Below are 22440 nucleotides of genomic sequence, written 5' to 3'. Positions count from 1 at the left end.
AGCCTCAGTGTAGGAATCTGATTTCGTGCAACTGGAACTTGATGGTGCCAGGTTCATGTGTGTGGGCGTGCGCATGCGTGCATCCTTAGTCATGTAAGAAGCTGAGCGACCCCCCCCCCCCGCCCCCTACCTGCTTCCCTGCTTCTAGGTAGGATGGGAGCATATTTAATGTGATATAGAGCCTTTCCTGGAGTCTTTCCTGGAGATTTGATTTTCCTTTCTGCTTGTCCCCAGCATTAGCACAGGAGTCCGAGCACACGTGGGACAGTGCACAGGTGCTACATGCATTTAAAAGACCATGTTCACGGGACCACAGATGTATCGCAGCGGTGTCCCTGCCTTCCAGTTCCCCCTCCTAACACCCTAGCGTTCACCTGGGTGGTGGCGTCTGCGCTGCCTACTCCCGTACCTTTCAGTAGGTTCATGTTTTCCTTTCCAGCCCCTACCCTGCCCATCAGCCCACCCGACAGCCCGCCTGTCTGGCTGCCCTGCCTCTGGATCAGCCTGGCACAGAGCCCTGGGCATTGGGCCAGCTCCTCCTCCCCTCCCCAGCCCCGCCCCCTTTCTCAGCTCCTGCCATGCCCGGAGCGTGCCAGGTCCGCCCCCTTCGGAGGCTTCCCTGGACAGTTATTTTTTTCACCCTCTCCACCCTATAAGGGATAAGGAGGCAGGGTGGGAGTGGGGGGAAGGACTGGATCAGTGGTACTCTTAGGAAAAAGGCTGACTTTGATACTTCAGGGCATGTTAGATGTGTGACTTCCAGCTGGAAAAAACTGGGAGGAGGGCCAGGCTCGGTAGGGTGCTTCTCCTGCATCAGCCGCGGGGGACTCTCTTGTTGAAGAGTTGAAGAGTCAACAGGATCATCCACTTGTAAAGGGATGCAGTGGACAGCCCCCCTCTACCCCCCAGTTAACCTTGTCCAGTCCCTTCTCTCATCTCCAACCAAATGGGGTCCCCTGCTGGACTGTCAGCTCCTTGAGAGCAGGAGGCATGCCTGTCTCCATCACCTTATGCTCTGCATTGTAGCACAGTGGGCAGCTCTGTCCAGTACGAGTACACTGACAGCCACATATGTAAGTTTCTTTTTTTTCCTTTTAGATTCTTTTTTTAAAATTTTTAAATTTCCTAATAGCCATGTCAGAAAAGAGGGAAAATAATGTAAAAGATTAATTCTGAAATTAACTTGGAAATTCAGAGTATTATTTTTTTTTAATTTTTGAAGATTTTATTTATTTATTTGACACAGAGAGAGAGAGAGAGATAGATCACAAGTAGGCAGAGAGGCAGGCAGAGAGAGAGAGAGAGAGAGAAGCAGGCTCCCTGCTGAGCAGACAGCCCGATGCGGGGCTCAATCCCAGGACCCTGAGATCATGACCTGAGCTGAGGGCAGAGACTTAACCCACTGAGCCACCCAGGCACCCTTACTTTTTTTTATTTTTTTAAAGATTTTTATTTTATTTATTTGACAAACGGAGATCACAAGTAGGCAGAAAGGCAGGCAGAGAGAGAGCAAGGAAAGCAGGCTCCCCGCCGAGCAGAGAGCCTGATGCCAGGCTCGATTCCAGGACCCTGGGATCATGACCTGAGCTGAAAGCAAAGGCTTTAATCCACTGAGCCACTCAGGTGCCCCAGTTCAGAGTATTATTAATTCAACATGTAATCAATGTAATGATGAGGTTTTATTTTTTGGGGGAGGGGGTACAAAGTCATAAGGAATCCGGTGTGCAGTATTTTATACTTAGAGCCTGTTCCAGTTCAGATGCTAAGTTTCCATGGGAAACATTCAACCACCATTTTATAATTTATTTATTTATAAAGATTTTGTTTATTTGAGACAGACAGAGTGTGCAAGTGCATGCGCTGGAGCTGGGGAGGGGGTTGCAGAGGGAGAAGGAGAGAGAATCCCAAGCAGACGGCGCTGAGCGTGGAGCCTGATCCCAAGACCCTGAGCCTGTGACGTGAGCCGAGATGTAGAGTGAGACGCTCCGCTGACTTTAGCCAGCAGGGGCCCGCAGACAGCATTTAGATTTCACAGATTCTGCACAAACCCTGATGCAAGTTACGGTCGTGAGTTTGTGGATGAGAAAGGAAAGCTTTGTGGTTCGCTCTCGCAGGCCATGCCAGTAAACCGTTCTGGCCGCCTCCCCAGCCAGGCTTGTGTTCTCATCGCCTTGGCTTAGTTTCTTCCCAGCTTTTTGAGGAGCTGTCCACAGGTTTGAGCGAGGACTGGGGCATCCTTGGGATGAAGTTCCATGTGAAGATGTGTGGGAGGATGTCTTCACTGTGGACTTATGGATGGATTCCAAAGTCTCCATGAACTCCTGAGATCTTGACACTGTGTGGAATGTTGGCACTTTTCTGGGGTAGAGTGTTCTTAGCTTTTATCACATTCCTGGAGGGATGGAGTATCGACAAAGGTGTATGTGTGTGAGAGGGTGTTAATTACCACTTATTTAAGGGGCACCTGGGTGGCTCCGTCGGTTAAGCGTCTGCCTTTGGCTCAGATCATGGTCCCAGGGTCCTGGGATCGAGCCCCGTGTGGTGCTCCCTGCTGAGTGGAGAGCCTGCTTCTCCCTCTCCCTGTCTCCTGCTCCCCCTGCTTGTGTACTCTCTCTGTCCAATAAATAAATAAAATCTTAAAAAAAAAGCCCCAAAACTTATTTAAGACCGTTAGGCCATAGAAAATTCCTCAGATTAAGAAAGCCTTTTCCTATAGGTAGACAGGGTTGATCCCTGCTGGGAACACAAGCCCTTGTAAAACAGACCAGTTCTGGTCCTTGTTTCCTACATGTGAGAAACTGAGGTCCAGAGGGTTGAAGATTGGACTTGTCCAAGGCCACACAGCCTGCTAGGTAGAAAATCACAGCCTGGGGGAGGGCTGGAGGTGAAGGATCTCATCTGGAAATCCCAGTTTAATCCTGGTTCTCTGCCGAGATGAAAGTCCAGGTTTGACTCTTGATGAGGGGCCCCAAGCTTGACAAGATTTCCAAAACTTGTTGCTGCTTCTGTCCCACTCTCCCCCACCTTCTGCTGGTTTAGGCCACCTGGGTTTAAAGGAACTTCTCCTTTTAGAGGGGGGTGAGATCCCTTCCTCTGGGGCTGTGGGGATGGAAAGAGGACTCCCTGGGGCAGGTTTCAGCCGTTTTCCAGGAGACCTGGAGTCCTTGTACCTCCTGTGCTTTCTGCCCTGTGGGGAAGCCCCCTTCTGAAGCCTCTCAGTTGTGTATCCGCTCCTCTCAGCCCTGGACCGCAGGCCCCTGCCCCCTCCAGGCCCCTGCCCCCTCCAGTCCCCTGCCCCCTCCAGTCCCCAGCAGGCTCATCAAGGAGGCTGCATTCTTGGTCATATAATCCCAACTGGAAAACCTCGTTAGATCCATTAGAATTGGGACCTGCTATGACTTTAAAACTGGCTAACCTGGAGTAATTTGAAAAAAGTTTTAGGGGCCCCTGGGTGGCTCAGTTGCTTAAGCATCTGACTCTTGGTCTTGGCTCAGTTATTGCACTCACGGTCCTGGGTTTGAGCCCCACTTAAAACAGTTTTAATGATGGAAAAAAAAGTATACAAGCGACGAAGTATAAAGGATAATGTAATAAGTCTCCGATGTATCCGTCACCTAGCTTTAGAAATACCAACTCATATGCGGTCAGTGTTTATTTTTTCTTCACCCTCTGATTATTTTGCTGCAAATCCTGGGCACCTTATTTTATCTGTAATTGTTTGTCTCTCTTTTTTAAGTTTTTGTTTGTTTGTCAGAAAGAGAGAGAGAGAGAGTGAGCGCACGCACAAGCAGGTGGAGCGAGGAAGCCTGACGCGGTATTCGATCCCAGAATCCTGGGATCGTGGCCTGAGCTGAAGGCAGACAGAGCCACCCAGGTTCCCTATCTCTCTCTCTCTCTCTCTTTTTTTTTTTTTTTAAATATAAGAACTCGAGGGGCTCCTCGGTGGCTCAGTCAGTTAGGTATCCGACTCTTGATCTCAGCTGAGCTCCTGATCTCAGGGTCGAGGGTTCAAGACCACGCGAGGCATGGAGTCTACTTAAAAAAATAAGAACTGACAAAATCACGGATTCTTAATTAACAGTGTTATCCAGTATCTAATCAGTGTTCGGTATGCCGTAGAATCACTTCACCCACTTATGGGAGAAGTTATGAGCTTATGGAATTACCGGTGGGACATTTTGATTTATTGGAGAATAGTACCCGCTTAGCCAGGCCCCCACTGTTCACTGTGTTGTATGAATTTTTTTTTTAAAGATCTTATTTATTTATTGACAGAAAGGTAGCAGGGAGGGAGAAGCAGGCTTCCTGGTGAGCAGAGGTCATGACCCGAGCCAAAGGCAAATGCTCAATGACTGAGCCACCCAGGCGCCCCTGTTGTATGAGTGAATTCTGAATATTTTTTTCTTTAAAGATTTTTTTATTATCTTACTTGAGAGAGAGAGTTTGTAAGTGAGAGAGCACAAGCAGGGGGAGCAGCAGAGAGAAAGGGAAAAGCAGACTCCCCACTGAGCAGAGCCCAACTTCGGGTTCCATCTCAGGATCCTGAGATCATGACCTGAGCCGAAGGCAACCGCTTAACCGACTGAGCCACCCAGGCGCCCCAAATTCTGAATATTTTTGGTTGTCCTTTGGCCAGACTTGGCTGAGTTTTGGCATAGGCTTTTTGTCTCCTTTCTTGCTTCAAAATAGCAGCACGGGGACAGCGCACAGAGTCTGGAATCAGACAAGGTTTGAGTTCCAAGCTTGACTAGGCTTTTAGTAGCTGTGTGCTTGGCAGAAATACTCAATCTTCATTCTCAGGGTCCTGGTCTGTAAAATGGAGCCGCGGACCCCACCCTGACGGGTAATGAGGGTCTTCTAGCAAGTGCTGAATTTCAGCTTGGCGTCTGGGAAGCATTCCTCAAATGCTGGCCCTTCCCTAATTGACTTGTTTTCTTTCCCAGTCTAAGTCAGTGACACTTCTCTGAAAAGGTGAAAAGGATGAGAATTTCCTTCCCAGGGAGAACTCCCAACCACATCCTTTTCCGGGTGTCCAGTTCCTGTGCTTCCTGAAATTCTTGGTTTGCTCCTTAACTCCTTATGCAGGGTGCTCTCTCCCTCTGTTCTCTGCTGAAATCTCCCCAGGGCTTGAGAAAAATGGTCACTTGGTCTCTGTGGCCTTCATGGCCCCCCACCCCACCCCCGCTGCCTCCTCCCCCAGCATTGGAGAGGTGGGTCCCCTGTGGTTCCTCTGTCCTGGGAGCTGCCCCAGAGCTTGGTAACTGCCCTTCAGGTCAAGGCAGGCAAAGAGGTCAGAAGCCACAGGGCGTTGGCACCCAGGGAAGGAATTAGGTTGGTGAAACCATTGCCTTCATTGCCAGGGGCTATCACTCAACAGGTTTATCAGCTCCTGGGTGCTGAGGTGTGCTTCGTGAACCTCTAGGCATTCTCTTGCTTTTTCTGAACGAGGGGTGTTGGGGTTTGGGCCCTCCAGGCTCCGCTCAGAGTAGAGGGCCCTATTACCTGTAGGGCAGAGGTACCACTCAGCCCTAGTGGAGGCTGGTGCACTGGAGTGTGGAGTGGGGCCTGGGGCCATACCAGGACCCTTTAGTTGTCGGGGGAGGCAGGGGACTGGGACTGGAGGCACTGGTATTACCCACTGTTGCCCCAGCAGTGACGTCTAAATATTGTAACGACTGCGTTATCATCGCCCAGTGAGAGTGCTCCTGGCCAGCCCTTTCTCCCTGTCTCCCTCCATGCTTGTCTGGATGCCTGTGGGCCTCTGAGGACTGGGCCAGGGATTGAGCACCCACTCCCACGAAAGGCACCCCCATTCACGCAGCTTATCTCTGGAAGTCCTCACAAAAGCCCTGTCCGATTCCACAGGAAACGATGGTACGGGCCATCAAATGCCATGGCTTCTCTCTGGACCCCCAAGCCCTCCACATACCACTCTGGCCCAGCTTGCCCCTGGCCTTCCATAGTTTGTGGGGCAGAGGAGTTCACCGGGGGTCCTGGGAGGGGAGGACTGGGTACAGTTCCCAACATCGCCCCACGTGCTTTGGGCCTGAAAGAAATTAGGTAGCACCATCAGTAATAGAAACCAGGCCAAGGGCTTAAAAGACAAAGGGTCTTCGCAGCTTCTGTAGTGTGTGTGTCAGGGTTGGGGGCTTGTGGGAAGGAGGTTTGGGGGCCTGAAGGGGTTCCCAGGATTGGGTGTGTGTGTCCTAGAGGGTGGGTGAGTCTCTGCCTCTTGGGGGTGGGAGAGGGCAGCCGGGAGGTCTTTTCTTTCATTGGTTGTGTGGCCCTGGCCTCCTCCCCCTCCTTCTCCTGGAACATTCCAGACATTCCAGACTGCCATTGCTTTCAGGATATGGATTAAAACCCCAAACCGAGATTTGATTTCCTCACCCCATCCCCTCCCCAACTCTTCCCTACCTTGAAAAGAAAAGTCCCTAAACCTAGGAGTTTGAAGGAGGAGGAGGAGGGTATTTCTGACCTTTGACCTGAGATTACACTAAGGGACCATCTTGAAAGAGCCATCTTCACACTGAGCTCCCGCACAGTGGTTGCTATAGGCCCTTACTGGTCTGAGCTCCCAGGCAGGCAGCCCCTGCCTTTTCATCTGCAAGAGTTTGCTAGAGGGAAGGACTCCTGTCGTGGGGCATCAAGCTAGACCTGTGTCTTCAGTCTTCCAGTGGTGTAACCATCTCTTCCGTAATTCTCCCTACAGTTGGACTTCGACTGTGAGGGTTTCTGCATTATCTCTGCCTGTTTGGGCACAAAATGAGTGTTCTATGGGACATCATCCCTCACAAGGCCATATGTCAGGCCCCCTCTTTTGCTTATGAATGGAATCAAAGAAGGTGGCCTGGTGTGGGATCTGAGGATCTGGACACGGTTCTTATCCTTGCTGTCTTGTTTTGCAGTGTAGTCTTACGACTTTAGATCAGGTTCATGAACCAGCCAAGTTTAAAGAGCCTTAAATGTGTAGATTCCCTTCAACACGGATCCTCCTTTTCCCTGCAGTCATTTTGTCCCAGGAAGAGATTTCCTTTGTGTATGTCATCAATAAAGACTTTTCCATGCTCCCAGATGCACAGCCTAGAAGGGATCTTGGAGATCCTTCTGTTTCCATTTGACACTTTAAGGTCCCAGGGATGGAGTGAGTGAGCAGACCTAGGACAGAGCCAAGAGGGAAACTTTTACGGTGAGAGCTTAGCATCCCTTCATCCTGGGTTTTCAACACCCATCTCCTCTAGCTTGGCAGGAGCTGACAAGGGCCCGGTAGGAACACTTAAGGCCTGAAGCTTACTTGGCTTAGTCAGATGAAGACCCAGTTGGGTAGTTTAAGAGCTAGAACTGGATTTCTGCTTTCCAGGTCCGTTTTCCCTCATGCCGTTAGAATTTCATTGGACCATGTCCCTGAACTAAGTTTGTGATCAAGGATATGCCGAGACATAAATGACAATTGACCAGTGAAGATCAAGTCAATTGAAATGTTAGTAAGCCCAGGGATTAGGGCATCGATTTGGGTAGTGAGCAGTTAATTGCCCTGGGAATCAACCTTGAACCTGAAAGCCTTCCTGGGGAAGATTACACTTTTAAGAGGTATTTGAAACATGGGAAGGAAACAAGAGAAGGCATCTGGAAGGAGGGAAGGTGGCGGTCCTGATGTCGTGTCGGTGTGTTTCCACCTTAGTATTTCAGGAGCGGCTGTTACTAAACTTTAAGTACTTGCAGCCCTTTGCTAAGCTCCGATATTATCTAACATCACCTGAAACCACCCTGTGAATAGGTATTATCCCTGTTTTACAACGAAAGAAAAGTGAGCCTCATAGAAGTGAAATAATTTTAAGATCAGTGCTCTTTTTTTTTTTTTTAAAGATTTTATTTATTTACTTGACAGAGATCACAAGTAGGCAGAGAAACAGGCAGAGAGAGAAAGGGGGAAGCAGGCTCCCCGCTGAGCAGAGAACCTGATGCGGGGATCGATCCCAGGACCCCAGGATCACGACCTGAGCCGAAGGCAGAGGCTTTAACCCACTGAGCCACCCAGGTGCCCCAAGATCAGTGCTCTTAAGTGGAGCAGAGATTTAAATCCATACCTGCATCAGAAACACTGAGCTCTGCCGTACTACCAGCCTGCTGTCAATTGTTTGCATGTATGTCTCTTCCAATAAATTGTGAGCACCTTGAGGCCAGGTACCTTGTCTCTTTTGTTTGTCACCGTGTTGCCAGGATCTAGAACAAAGTACAGCTTGAACTAGGCACAGTTAAATGGGTATCAGATTGATGAATGATGTCTCTGTAGCAGCTTTGGATTCCTAGTCCCTGTAACGTTGACACCTCCGTGGGAGGTAAGAGGTGAAAATAGGTGGTTAGTGAAGGTAAGAGAGGGAGAGACTTGGGCGGAGGGACAAACAAAGCAGGTTCGGTTTGGGGGGGGGATTATGGTACCCTGGTACTTCGGGCCTCTGATCTCAGTCTTCCTGTCGGTGGCTGCACTGATCGTTTACCCTGGGAAGGGAGGCCCCCTTCTGCCAGATCTTCATTCCCAAAGGTTATCGTTGTTGGATTCTCAGACTTTGGGGTTGAGCAGGAGGTATGGAGATAAAGACCCACACGGGGGTTAAACACTGCCAGGTTGTAGGTCCCTAAAGCATCCAGAGCTTCATGACCATTAATCCTGTTCCCTCTGATTTCAGGAGTCGGAAAATTCAGATTCGAAATATCCCACCCCAGCTCCGTTGGGAAGTAAGTGATTGGGGGCAACGCCAAGACATGGGGAAGTAGAGACTGGAAAGGAAGTCCAGGCCAGTCTGAGTTGGCAGAGATGACTGGGGAATCCACCCCTCCCCACCCTGTTGGTGTGGGGGTCTGCCAGGGATGCTAGTGCTGAGGGAGGTTGGTTGGGTCTTCTCCACAGCATGGGACTATCCAGGTTAGCCTTTTTGGCTTGTCCCTATGATGAGAGGCATTGGGGAGGTGAGTAGGGTGTTCCCGGAGCCCCAGACTTAGACCCCAGAGGCCCAAGTCTCCTTCCAGAAAGGCCCTTGGATGCCTTTTTGTTGTGCTCAAGTGCATTTCTGCGAAAATACCTCGACAAGTTACCAGCAGTATCAGTACCCTACAAAGAGTACGTCCAGCAGGTCATACTACTCAGTCCCCTCCTGAGGCTCTGCCTGTGCCCCTGTGCTCTGGGGTGACGGTGGCCAGTGGCCGGCTTCGTGAACAGTTCCTGGGATACTCAGAGTAGCCTTCCTCTCCTCTCCTCCGTGCTCCTAGGTGCTGGACAGCCTGCTTGCTCAGTACGGTACAGTGGAGAACTGCGAGCAAGGTAAGGGTACAGAGGCCATGGGCAGTGGGGAGGCGGGGGGTGCATGCTGGAGCAGTTTGGGGGATCTGCTCTGCTTCGTTTTCCATGACCACAACCACCTGGAATACCAAAAGCAGACAGACAGACATGGCATGAAGGGAGATACACACACGGGGGAGGTGGGCACGTTGGCCTGGCTTTGGCTGTGCTGCTTCTCTCTGGAGCGGGTTTCCCTGTTTAATGAGCAAAAGTCACCCATTTCTTGCATGGGATCCCAGGCTCTTAGGGGTCAGTCACGGTCGAAAGAGAGGTCTGAAGAGTTGAGCAGTAGAATGAGCATGGAAATTGGTACCCAGCCCGAGGAAGTCTGCAGCTCCTGCATTTTAAAAGCTTCATGATTCTTAATATTTGGCTGGAATAGTAATTGGTTATCTCTTTGCAAAAGCTCTGATGGTCTGCTACATGTCTGGTCAATTAAAAAAAAAGATTTTATTACTGGGTGCATGGCGATGGGCAGAGCGCGGTGTTTCAAGAGTGAGTTTAGTATTTCAGGAGAAATACTAAGAAGTCTGGGTCATATAATATTTGCTAAGATTTCTGAGGTTTCTCCATTGCTTCAAGTTATAAATAATTTTAAGAGGAAATGAGTGAAAATGAGGATGATTTTGGTTGGATACAAGGTAGAGCTTGGCCATTCCGAGAAGATACAGTTGGAGTTTGTAGTTCTCCGAGAAACGTAAAGAATCACCCCGTCGAGATTTAAACGCTTATCTCCATTTTCTGTGGAAAGGTGCAATCTAGAAATCACTGTAGATTAAAATACCGGCCTGCACAAAGGTAAAGTGCTGAGTCCATCAAGCAGGTTCTCCTGCTCTGATCCTGTAGGTGGCTTTTTTTTATCATAAATGCCGGGACACAGCTGGACACACGGATAACCATTGCCCCGTACGGCTCGCGTGTTAGACTGATGACTGAGTTACTCTTGGACAAACAGCCAGAATGAGCGCTGGCTGGGGACCGCAGCGTGAGCCTCCCTGGGAGGAAGGTCCCGAGGCCACGCTAGTTTACATCTGTCCGGGGCTCACTGGGGAGCTCTAACACATCATATCAGGAGGGGACACCCGCTCCCTGGAGAGAACAGAATGGGAAATGTTCGATTTTGCTGGACAACAGAGAAAGTCTTCTGGTGTCTCTTTCTACTTATTTATTTTTTAGAAGATTTTATTTATTTATTTGGCGGACAGAGATCACAAGTAGGCAGAGAGGCAGGCAGAGAGAGGGGGGGGGGAAGCAGGCTCCCTGCTGAGCAGAGAGCCCAATTCGGGGCTCTGTCCAGGCCCCCGAGGCTATGATCTGAGCGGAAGGCAGAGGCTTAACCCACTGAGCCATCCAGACGCCCCCTGTCCACTCTATTTAAAACGCACCTCTTCCCACCACCTCCTTTAACCTTGATTGACATTTCTCCAGGTGTTCATCAACTTCTGATAGGCTAGAGACTTTGCTTATTGTGCTTTGTGTTGTCTGCTCCTGCTAGAATATAAGCTCCAGGAAGGCAGGGCCTTTGTTGGTCTCATTCATTATGGGGTTTCAGTTTAATGGGTAAGATTGTTCTTGCGGACTCTCCCTCACTCACCACTGAGCTGGGGGAGCTCTATGGATGAAGGCCAGAGGGGCTTAGAGTGGTCTGCACTGAGCATTTGTTATCCTCAGGGTGAGGGGGGTGGAGGCTTGGTTTTTGTCACTGTCCTCCACCCCAGGGCTGAGCTGGCCCAGGGAACCCCGAATCACAAGACTGGTTAATTTTACTAATTTAAAATAAGAAGCGTGCCTTCAGACCGCCTGGAATTCTATCGTCCAGCCCAGTCTCTCCCTGTAGGAAAGAGTATATGGCAGAATCAAATGAATGAAGACCAAGAGGTTTCATGGTAAGAACAGAGGACTTGGATGGGATTCATGGCAGGCGCCATGAATTTATGATGGATAGAATGTGCATTTTCACTGCCAAGAGGTGTGGAAGACCGAGTCAGGAAATTGCCACCCCTCGGTTCCCCAGTAGCTACTCCTCTTAGCCCGTTTAGCTTAGGTTATGATAGCTCACGTGTGGTCCATCTGTCCTTGAGGATGGTCTGCAGCGGAAGTGGGTCTCTTTGCCATATGCTTACAGACCATGTTTGGGATGTTTGCTTCCGTAAATTGCTGATCTTACTGTGTGTGGATTTTTGACAAAGTTTAACTTCCCAAGAATAAACGGGAAATCCCAGACCGGGTGTGTGTGCTCTCCCTGCTGCCTAACTGCTGTGCTGACCGCACTGTTTGGTTGCTCAGTGTGGGGTCGGGGGCTGGGAGGTGCTGGCCAGGGGGAAATTTAGAGGAAGACACGGATGGGAAAATGCAAAAAGGTTAATTTGAATTTTCTAGTTCTGGAGAGACTGGCCTCAAGGGTGGGTAGCTTGCCTTGTCATTCAGGTCTTTCCTTCTTCAACACATTCAACGTCTTCTAACCTGGAAGGATGAGCTTTTGACACTTGGGGTTCATTGGTGGCATCTCCAGATTGCGTTGCTCTAACCTTGGCCTCTGTTTTGCACCCCCAGTGAACACCGAGAGTGAGACGGCGGTGGTGAATGTCACCTATTCCAACCGGGAGCAGACCAGGCAGTGAGTGGGCTGGAAAGCGGGGTGGGGAGGGTCTTCGTGGGGCATGTGGAGGCAGGCAAGAGTGCCTGCTTGGGTTCTGTTATGGTGACAGCCAGTCGCAGACTTTTTTTGGTTCAGGGGTCTCAAGGGTTCAGAAACTCATCAGGATTGATAGCAAATCATGGACAGGAAGGGACCCAGAGAGACCTTCCCAGGAAAGGTGGGAAATCAGGAGAAAAGGTGGGCTTTCTCTGGGATGACTAGTTACCCTGGCAGGGTCCTTTGCCGTGTTGATGGCGCCATCTAGTGTTAGTGAGGAGGAACTGCGAGATTCACAGATTTGTTCATGTTCTGATGTGGCGGGGGCAGACATTTTCTTGCGGGTGATGCTGTGAGCCTAGTTTCTGCTCTTGTAGGGTCCTGTTCGTCCCGTCACACGCATGCTTTCTAGCTCCTTAAGCCCTTTGGTTGAGCAGTTACACTTCTCACCTGCTGGTACTGACGGACTTCGTACAGTCTGTGCATTTACTCATTCATATCTGATCTGTTAACGGGCTTTTTGCCACATTGGGCTTTTGACAGCTTTCTTGTTCCTTCAGCATGCTGCCTTTAGCCTGCTGATGGTACCTGGATCCCACCGCTTCCTCAAATCCTGTTTTCTTTTGTTTTTCTTTATTTTGTTCTAAAGTTTATTTTATTTATTTTATTTTTTATTTTTTTAAAGATTTTATTTATTTATTTGACACAGAGATCACAAGTAGGCAGAGAGGCAGGCAGGGCGGGGGGAGCAGGCTCCCTGCTGAGCAGAGAGCCCGATTCAGGGCTCGATCCCAAGACCCTGAGATCATGACCCGAGCCGAAGGCAGAGGCTTAACCCACTGAGCCACCTAGGCGCCCCTTAAAGTTTATTTTTAAGTTATTTCTACACCCAATGTGGTACTCGAACGCAGGATCCCGAGATCAAGAGTTAACACACTCTACTGACTGAACCCGCCAGGCGCCCTGCCTGCATTTTTTTTTTTTTTTTTTTTTTTTTATTTAACAGACAGCGATCACAAGTAGGCTGAGAGAGAGGGGGAAGCAGGCTCCCCGCTGAGCAGAGAGCTGGACAAGGAGCTCGATCCCAGGACCCTGGGATCATGACCTGAGCTGAAGGCAGAAGCTTAACCCCCTGAGCCACCCAAGTGCCCCATGCCCAAATTTTTTTAAGTGGCTCTTGGGCTCAGGATTTTCTGGACGTCCCTGTTGCCCCTTCCTTAGCCTGGCTCTAAAGGTCATGTCAACACCGGCTTACTCCCCACGGCCTGTTGCTGCCTTGTTAACATTTCTGACCTGCTTCACCTGCTGTGGGACAGGAGGAAGCTTGCTTTTTCAGACATTCCAGATAGACATAAACTCCAGCTTCCAAGCTGTAAGCAGGACATTCTGTCTCCAGCCCCTCTTTTTTCCCTCCACAGTTTCCTCAAACATGGAAGGTGCCAGGCTCAGACTCAACAGGTGTAGAAACAAGTCTCTTCTTTCATCATGTGTTTATTGTATTTATTTACTTATCTGGAATTGCACATGGTTCTCACATTAACCCATGATACGTACTCCTGGCTGGAACAACTAATAAGCCAGTTTGAAATTCATTGAGAATAACTTACTTAGGTTTCCCTTTGATGTTTTCAGCCATTTAGACTGGAAAATTCTCTGAGGTGGAGGTGGGAGTGGTGGGTAGGTGGTCATCTTCCTTGCTTTCAGTGTGTTCCAAGTTGTAACCCGGAGGTCTTCACACGCAGAGGGCCTTTGGTGTGATTGGCGTGGATTGGAGGGACCAGTAGATTCTCCCTCTGTCCTCAGAGCCATCATGAAGCTGAATGGCCACCAGCTGGAGAACCACGCCTTGAAGGTCTCCTACATTCCTGACGAGCAGATAGCACAGGGTCCTGAGAACGGGCGTCGAGGCGGCTTTGGCACTCGGGGTCAGCCCCGCCAGGGCTCCCCTGTGGCAGCGGGGGCCCCAGCCAAGCAGCAGCAAGTGGATATCCCCCTGCGGCTCCTGGTGCCCACCCAGTATGTGGGTGCCATCATCGGCAAGGAGGGGGCCACCATACGAAACATCACAAAACAGACCCAGTCCAAGTGAGTCTTGGCTGCGGGGCCGTGGGAGCTGGAGTGCCTCCTGGTCGCACACGGGGCACGTCTCAGTATATACCTTTCAGGAAATGTTTCCTGGAACGTGTTCCCTTTTCTCTTCATTGGGTGAGGGGAATGGTCACTGCTCCAATCTCAGCCTCCTGGAAAGGTGGGGGCTGGTGGGGAGGTTGAATGGGCCTGGGGCATGCCATTTGCTGGCAGTGGCTGGGCTGCACCATTATTAGTAGGAGGCATTCTAGAATTTCTTGTGGAAAGTGTCCTCAGGCAGACCGAGTCTGGGTGAGTCAGCCACAGAGTCTGCTGGTGGCCCCTGGGCTGGGCAGCCTGGCCAAAGCCAGCCCTCAGTGATAGGCCACCATCCTGCCCCATCTCGTGTTCCACCACTGCTACCCCTCTAATCTCTTTTTAAAATTTTGACTTTTTTTTTTTTTTAAGATTTTATTTATTTATTTGTCAGAGAGAGAGCACAAATAGGCAGAGAAGCAGGCAGAGGCAGAGAGAGAAGCAGGCTCCCCGCTGAGCAAGGAGCCCGATGTAGGACTTGATCCCAGGACCCTGGGCTCATGACCCGAGCCGAAGGCAGCCGCTCTACTGACTGAGCCACCCAGGCATCCCAGACTTTCTTTTTTTTTTTATTTGCATATAGTTGACCCCTCTTCTCTAATCTTTATAGCTGATCAGGGTACTCTGGAAAAGAACAGGTCACGTCATGTCCTTATTCCAAATGCATCCTTAATTATTTACTTTTAATTTGGGACAGTGTGCTTTCCTTTTATAGTTGTTTCATGGGGGGCACCCAGTGTTGAAGGGGAAATGCAGCTTCAGAGCTGTGGGCTGCTGATTGCCAGCCCTGTGTTCCCACGCCAGACGCCACTGTCGTCCCCCACCACCTCCTCATTCAGAGGGTTGGCCCGGTTTCCCCTGGACCTTTCTCTGCCCTTCCCACTTCTGCACTTGAACTTGTTCTAAGAGCTGTTTCTGTACTTTGGGTTGAGGAGAGGTGGCCAGGAGGGTGAAGAAGACTCTGGGTTTCACCGGGGACCCCTAACCATCCTTGACCTTGTGGTCCTCAGGATAGATGTGCACAGGAAGGAGAATGCAGGTGCTGCGGAGAAGGCCATCAGCGTCCACTCGACCCCGGAGGGCTGCTCGTCTGCATGTAAGATGATCTTGGAGATCATGCACAAGGAAGCCAAGGACACCAAAACGTAAGGCTTTTACTCAGCGTTTCTCAGGAGGAGGGGATGGCCGCCTCCCCTGCTCTGACACACTTTATTCGCAAGAATGTGGAGATAGAGAGGAGACAGGACATAAACTGAAACATGAGGTCCTTTTTCCCACAAGTTACACCCGCGTACCCTCTTAGTGATTCTGTGCGTTTACGGGCATGTGTGCACGCGCATTGGTCCACGGATGTGCGTATGCACAGGTGTGCGTGCACCCTTGTGCGTGTTCCAGCACAGATAAGACCATAGTGAACGTGTTCTGTAGTTCGCTTTTTTCCCATTTATGGATCAGCAATTAATGACCCGCCTCATTCTTTCTAACGCTGCACAGAATTCTGTGGTGTGGCTGTTGTAAAGTAAACAGTAGAACAAGTATTAATATGCACGTGCCTGTGAAACGATCACCCCAGTTAGGATAATGAGCCCAGCTGTCGCTCTGGTAGTCCCCGTGCCCCTTGGTGGCTCGTCCCTGCTTCCCTGTTTCTCTGGCACTAAGCAACCACCAATTTGTTGATTTTCATAATCATTTCAAATGTAGGTGGTTTTTTTTTTAAGATTTTATTCATTTATTTGACAGAGACAGAGATCACAAGTAGGCAGAGAGGCAGGCAAGAGAGAGGGGGAAGCAGGCTCCCTGCTGAGCAGAGAGCCCGATGTGGAGCTCGATCCCAGGACCCTGAGATCAGGACCTGAGCTGAAGGCAGAGGCTTAACCCACTGAGCCACCCAGGCACCCCTCAAAAGTACTTTTGTGCTGTGGTTGGTCCTGGAAACCCCACGTCTGCGGTGGCGGGCTGACCGAGTCTCTGCGTGGCCCCCCGTTTAACAGCTCTTGTCTTTCCCTCCTTCCCAAGGGCTGACGAGGTTCCCCTGAAGATCCTGGCCCATAATAACTTTGTGGGGCGTCTCATTGGCAAGGAAGGGCGCAATCTGAAGAAAGTAGAGCAGGACACAGAGACGAAGATCACCATCTCCTCGTAAGGCTCTCAGTTACCTCTCTGTGAGGGGGCTGCCCCAGGGGGCGGTGGTGTGTCAGTAGTGAACCTTAATACTGGGGCCGTAAGCTGGATGCAGTTTCTGCCCTAGGGAAGCATGATTAGTGAAGTGGCTAAGACTGGTTATCTCTGTGAGGGCTGGGGTTGCTGGAGCACATCCTTCCGTCCTCTGGGCTGCCCATCACGCCTGTCCCCTGCATCTTGGAGAGCCTGCAGCAGGGGTGGGGGTGGGGCAGGGAGGGGGATGGCAGTCTCAGGCGTGTTTGCCAGGCTGCGAGAAGCAGACCGAACCAGGCCCTGTCAGGCCCTGGTCTGAGGATTGAGTGTGTGCTCCCCTATGTCGTGGCCTGCCCCTCCCGGGAGAACCAGTGCCAGGCAGACCAGTTACCTCGTCTGTGAGCACTGTGTCTCTTCATTTCATCCCAGACTCGCTCCGTTCCGAAAGCACAGATGGGTTGCCTAGAACCACTGGAGAAACCTCCAGTCCTGAGCGTTCTCTTTGCTTTGCCGGTGCTGAAAAGCGGTCTGTGATTGGACTCCTCGCAAATCGAGGGGTTTCAGTCGGGTGTTCTCCTCTCCCTGCACCTGGCTCCCCCTGCCCTGCTCCGGTGACAGACTGAAGGCCAGAGACGGGGAGCTGTTTGCCGACAGGGACGCAGCCTACAGGAGCTGTGTCTGTGGCTGGTGCCCAGCCGGGGGCCTTTCCGTGGTGGGAGTGTGCCTCAGCCCTGCTGTCCCGCCAGGTTGCAGGACCTCACCCTCTATAATCCCGAGAGGACCATCACCGTGAAGGGGGCCATCGAGAACTGCTGCAGGGCCGAGCAGGAGATCATGAAGAAGGTTCGGGAGGCCTACGAGAACGATGTGGCCGCCATGAGTGTGAGTGCCCGGTGCCACTGCTTCCCCTGACGCTCTGGGCCTGGGGCAGCGCAGAAGGGGTCCTCCACGTGGGGTGGGCAGGCCACATGCCTTGGGATTTCCAGTCCTCCAGATCTTTGAGGTTTAATGAATAGAGATTCTTTATCTGATTCCTGAGGTGTGGGTAGGGTTTCATCAGGGGCTTTGAGGTCTGTGGTCTTCCTATAAAATTGGTGTTGTGGGTCCTTCAGTGAGGAGAGGGGCCATAACTTTTATCTGATTTGTTTTTTAAGATTTTTTAAATTTATTTCAGAGAGAGCACAAGAGAGCACAAGAGAGCACAAGAGCCAGGGCAGGCAGGGGGAGAAGCACAGGGAGAGGGGCAGGGACTAAGAAGATTTTGCATTGGGTGTGGAGCCCAGTGTGGGGCTTGATCCCACATCCCTGAGATCACGACCTGAGCCAAAGCCAAGAGTCGGACGCTTAACATCTGAGCCAGCCAGGCACCCCTCATCTGATCTTTTTAACTCTTTTTTTAAAAAGGATTTTATTTATTTTTTTGACAGAGACACAGTGAGAGAGAAGGAACACAAGCATGGGAGGTGGGAGAGGGAGAACAGGCCTCCTGCAGAGCAGAGAGCCCGATGTGGGGCTCGATCCCAGGACCCTGGGATCATGACCCAAGCTAAAGGCACCCCTGATTTTTTAAAGATTTAATTTTTATTTATTTATTTATTTGACAGAGAGACAGAGAGCACAAGCAGGCAGAGAGGCAGGCAGAGAGACAGGATGAAGCAGGCTCCCCACTGAGCAAGGAGCCCGATGCGGGGCTCGATCCTAGGACCTTGAGATCATGACCTGAGCTGAAGGCAGCTGCTTAACCCACTGAGCCACCCAGGCGCCCGGCACCCCTGATTTTTTAAAATTAAGTTTTCATTCATTCGTTCATTTTTAAAGACTTTATTTTTGAGAATGAGGATGAGTGGCGGAGGGAGAGGGAGAAGCATGCTCCCGGCTGAGCAGAGAGCCTGATGTGGGACTTGATCCCAGGATCCCAGGATCATGATCCGAGCCAAAGGCAGACAGTCAACGGACTGAGCCACCAAGGTGTCCCTCAGCTGATTTTTTTAAAAGGAGAGTGAGAATGTGGGGTACAGGAAAGCAGGTGAGCCCTGGAGGTCTAATGGAGATCTGTCCTTGCTGTGTCTTCTCATGGGAATTTTCCAGTGCAGGCAGGGTTAGTGGAGTAAGCCACTGGGGAGATGGGACATCTGAGGGTCTGGTTGACCCTTCTGGTTGGTGTTGCTGGTTCTTGATCCAGTGGTCATGTCCCATTGCTCACAGCTCCACACCCCGTGTGTGTGCGTGTGTGCGTTCAAGAGCCAGAAGGGCAGGAAGGCTTTGTGCAAAAGCACCCAGTTCTGCTGTGTTTGCACCCCCCCAACCCCAGCACTGCCCTGTGGGTTCAGCCGGGCCCTGCAGCACAAGCTGACCTCTTCCTTCCTCACCTTCCTTCCCCAGCTGCAGTCACATCTCATTCCCGGCCTGAACCTGGCAGCCGTAGGTCTTTTTCCAGCTTCATCCAGCGCGGTCCCACCACCTCCCAGCAGTGTTACTGGGGCTGCTCCCTACAGCTCCTTTATGGTAGGTGCAAGATCTCCTGATGGGGCTCCTGGGCCCTTCCATGGCCTCCCTTAGGGTTGAGTCCCCTGCGGGAGCCTGACACTTAGGCATTTGCAGAGAGGGAAGGGAGGTCTGGGATGCCCCTCTTGTGCAGTGCTCCCAGCCGTGGGCATGGTGCTACAGAGGCCGCCTGGGCAGCTGGCAGCACTGTCCCTTGTCCCTTTTGGCCCCGGGGAGAGCCCCGGAGCGGGTTGCCCATGTTGGCCGCCCAGTGTCTGGCTCCTTCTCTTTGAGGACACTCGCCTGGGGGGTGGAAGGGCTCTAAGCCGTGCCCTGCCCCTGGTGATAACACGCCCTGTCCCGGCAGCAGGCTCCAGAGCAGGAGACGGTGCAGGTGTTCATCCCAGCGCAGGCGGTGGGGGCCATCATCGGGAAGAAGGGACAGCACATCAAACAGCTCTCGCGCTTCGCCAGCGCCTCCATTAAGGTGACCTGCTCTGCCTCCTTCCAGGTCCTGGGAAGAGGGGAGCGTTCTGCTTCCACCCCGTCAGCCTTTCTTCCTGGATGCCCCATGGGGCTGCTCTTGGGTGGTTTCTTTCTCTGCTAGTCCCCGTCCCCTTTGCATTTGACCTTGCCCTGGGCCTTTGGGGCTCCCGGGCTTCCGGGGGAGGGAGCAGGAGGAGTTGCAGCCTAGGAGGAGAGCTTAGGTTCTGGCATGGACTGACGTGGGTTCAGCCCTCAGCCCCTGATACCTCGTGACTGCAGTCCCAGTCGTAGTGCCACAGAGTGAGGCAGTTGGGGCCCCCCGCTTGGCCAGTGCCCGGCGCTCAGTGGTTGCGGCAGGTGCCAGCTGTCTTTTCGCCTTCCTTGGCTGGGGTCTGGTGCAGAGAGAAAAGACACGAACTAAACAGAGTTAAGTTTCACAAGCCTAAATCCAGTAGTGTCGGCCGTCCTAAAGGAGTTGGTCAGACACGGGGATTCTTTTCTGCTGGTGTGGTCCCTGCCCTCCTCACCGCGCGCATTTTGTCTGTGCCCCACTCTGAGCAAGACCCCACGGAAGCCTCCCCAGGAAGCCGGGAGGGTGGGCGGTGAGGAGGCCCTGCTTAGGGACTGTCCCTGGCACACACACAACACGCACACGTCCTCATCACATTTTTGGTGCAGGGGCAGTGCCCTTGGGGCTCAGGGTCTTTGCTGTCACTTCTCCTGGCCCTCAGAAGTAGGTGGTGGAATTGGGGTGGTGGTGGAGGACTCGGTGGAGGTAGGGGGCACCTCTTTGACCAGTTCTTTCCTTTCTAGATTGCTCCTCCTGAAACTCCTGACTCCAAAGTTCGTATGGTCATCATCACTGGACCCCCAGAAGCCCAATTTAAGGTTCTCATCTTTGTTTTTCCAAAAGAAGGAATCGAGGTTGGGTGGGAGTGGAAATCTGCAGAACATCTTTGTCTTTTTTTTATTTTCATTTTTATTTATTTTTAAGGATTTTATTTATTTATTTGACGGGTAGAGATCACAAGTAGGCAGAGAGGCAGGCGGCGAGGGTGGGGGGGGGAAGCAGACTCCCTGCTGAGCAGAGCGCCGGATAGAAGGCTCTATCCCAGGACCCTGGGAACATGACCTGAGCCGAAGGCAGAGGCTTAACCCACTGAGCCACCCAGGAGCACAACCCCCCCCCCCACTTTTTAAGAAAGATTTTATTTATTTATTTGACAGAGATCACAAGTAGGCAGAGAGGCAGGCAGAGAGAGAGAGAGGGGGAAGCAGGCTCCCTGCTGAGCAAAGAGCCCGATGCAGAGCTTGATCTCAGGACCCTGAGATCATGACCTGAGCTGAAGGCAGAGGCTTAACCCACTGAGCCACGAGGCGCCCCTACATAACACTTTCTTTTAAAAAGTTTTTATTTATTTAAGTAATCCTACACCCAGCGTGGGGCTTGCAGCCACGACCCTGAGATGGAGAGTCTCATGCCCTGCTCACTGAGCCAGCTGGGGGTGCCCGAGGGCAGCATTGCAGTGCTGGCTGTCAATTTGGCATCAGACTCCATTTCTGTTGACTTCTTCGCTCTTTACTTCTGAAGGTGAACAGAAATCTGGGACCGAAAGAAGGCTGAGGGCTTCTTTCTTGTGTCCTGCTTCCCTTAGTAAGGAAGATCTTTGATGCCCAATTTCCCCCTCTCCTTTTTTTCCTTGTGTCCTGCTGCATTGCTGGGTCCCTGAACTGGTGGTCACAGAGTCAGAGAGCGAACTGTTGGCTCCTCTTGAGCTAGGCAGGGCTAGAGAACGGGGACGCTCTAGAGGCTGTGGGGACTGTCCAGCAGCCTGTCCTCTGGCTGACTTGATCAGCTCCCTTGTTCACGATCGTCCCAGAGCCTGCAGGGGTTTGTAGCTTCTGAATTATCCCTGGAAGTGTGTGTTCAGTTACTCTACCAGGGCTCTCCAGCATTACAAGGAAGCAGAAGGAACAGGTTGCTGCTTGCAGGCCATTTTCACATCCCCTGGTGTAAATGGTTGAGCTGGGCCTGTGGGGCGAAAGGGGATTGGGTGCACCTTGGCGGCTCCGGTCGCGCGGTTCCCTTGCTTCCCTTCGGTCGTGTGTGGCCCGCTGATTAACAAGGACCTCTTCCTCCCAGGCTCAGGGAAGAATTTATGGAAAACTCAAGGAGGAGAACTTCTTTGGTCCCAAGGAGGAAGTGAAGCTGGAGACCCACATCCGGGTGCCGGCGTCCGCTGCTGGCAGAGTCATTGGCAAAGGTGGCAAAACGGTGAGCCTGGAGGGCCAGGGTTGGACGTGCTGGGTCGTAGTGCTCACACCGCACAGCTCTGCCCTGGCCTCCTTCTCCCTACCCCGTAGGACCTGAGGACTCCCCACTTGCTCCTTTACCTAATTCTCCTCCCTGGCCTGGCTCCCGGGTCCTCCAGTTACCTGCTAGGGACTTGCCTCCTGCCCCTCCCTCCAGCCCCTTCCGAATAGCATCCTAAGCTGCTCTCTGCCCCCCACTCCGCCCAGGTAAATGAGTTGCAGAATTTGACAGCGGCCGAGGTGGTGGTGCCAAGAGACCAGACTCCGGATGAGAATGACCAGGTCATCGTCAAGATCATTGGGCATTTTTATGCCAGCCAGGTACATAAGGCACTCCCCTGCCTCGTGCTGGTGCAGTCCCTTTGGCTTTCTTACAGTGACTGCCTCCATCCCTGCTTCAGGTTCTGCTGTCCCATTCCAGAACTCACCATCCCCACACCACTTCCATGGGCCAGTCAGCACTGCCCAGCATTGGGACCGACCCCGGAGTCTGGAAAGAGGGTTAGGTTCAAATGCTCTGAATCTCAAAAAGGCAGAAAAAGGTTGATTGGAAGGTAGTGGGGTTGCCCTGAAATCCTCTGGCGGTGGAACGGGAAGGGATATGGGGACTCCTGGACATGAGCCCTTCTGTTGAGAGGATAGGCAGCTTCCTAAGCTAGATGCTGCCTAAGCAGTCAAGAGCAGGACAGGAACCCAGAACCCCAGTTCCCGGCTCTCGGTTCCCAGTGTGGTGTGACCGTGCAGCACCAGGAGCGGGGGTTTGGAGGCTGAGGGCTTGGAGCTCAGACCCCATGTGGCCTTTCTGCTGTATGGCCTGGGCCAAGAAACTTCCCGTGACCACAGTCCTCGGAGAACAAGAGCCACGATA

The 22440-nt window shown here is 51.9% G+C and overlaps 1 protein-coding gene across 4 annotated transcripts in view; it reads left to right on the top strand.

Annotated features, from left to right (window-relative positions):
• Positions 1–22440, top strand: part of IGF2BP1 (insulin like growth factor 2 mRNA binding protein 1) — a gene marked incomplete at both ends in the record, with an annotated part of 39534 nt that overhangs the window by 16058 nt on the left and 1036 nt on the right. The window contains 12 exons of one of the 4 annotated variants that reach the window (XM_080827308.1): positions 8688–8736; positions 9268–9319; positions 11891–11954; positions 13776–14057; positions 15146–15280; positions 16152–16274; positions 17036–17171; positions 18672–18794; positions 19144–19260; positions 20073–20147; positions 21403–21534; positions 21780–21893. In XM_080827308.1, the coding sequence (XP_080683434.1) occupies positions 8688–8736; positions 9268–9319; positions 11891–11954; positions 13776–14057; positions 15146–15280; positions 16152–16274; positions 17036–17171; positions 18672–18794; positions 19144–19260; positions 20073–20147; positions 21403–21534; positions 21780–21893 (1402 nt within the window). Of the gene's footprint in view, positions 1–8687; positions 8737–9267; positions 9320–11890; positions 11955–13775; positions 14058–15145; positions 15281–16151; positions 16275–17035; positions 17172–18671; positions 18795–19140; positions 19261–20072; positions 20148–21402; positions 21535–21779; positions 21894–22440 lie in introns of all 4 variants that reach the window. The other 3 variants (XM_080827307.1, XM_080827309.1, XM_080827310.1) reach the window with 3 other exon arrangements.

This window comes from Martes martes, assembly GCF_963455335.1.
Source record: "Martes martes genome assembly, chromosome: 16".
Taxonomy (NCBI): Eukaryota; Metazoa; Chordata; class Mammalia; order Carnivora; family Mustelidae; genus Martes; species Martes martes.
The sequence above is the reverse complement of the archived record's forward strand: the minus strand, read 5'-3'. Positions and strand labels throughout refer to the sequence as shown.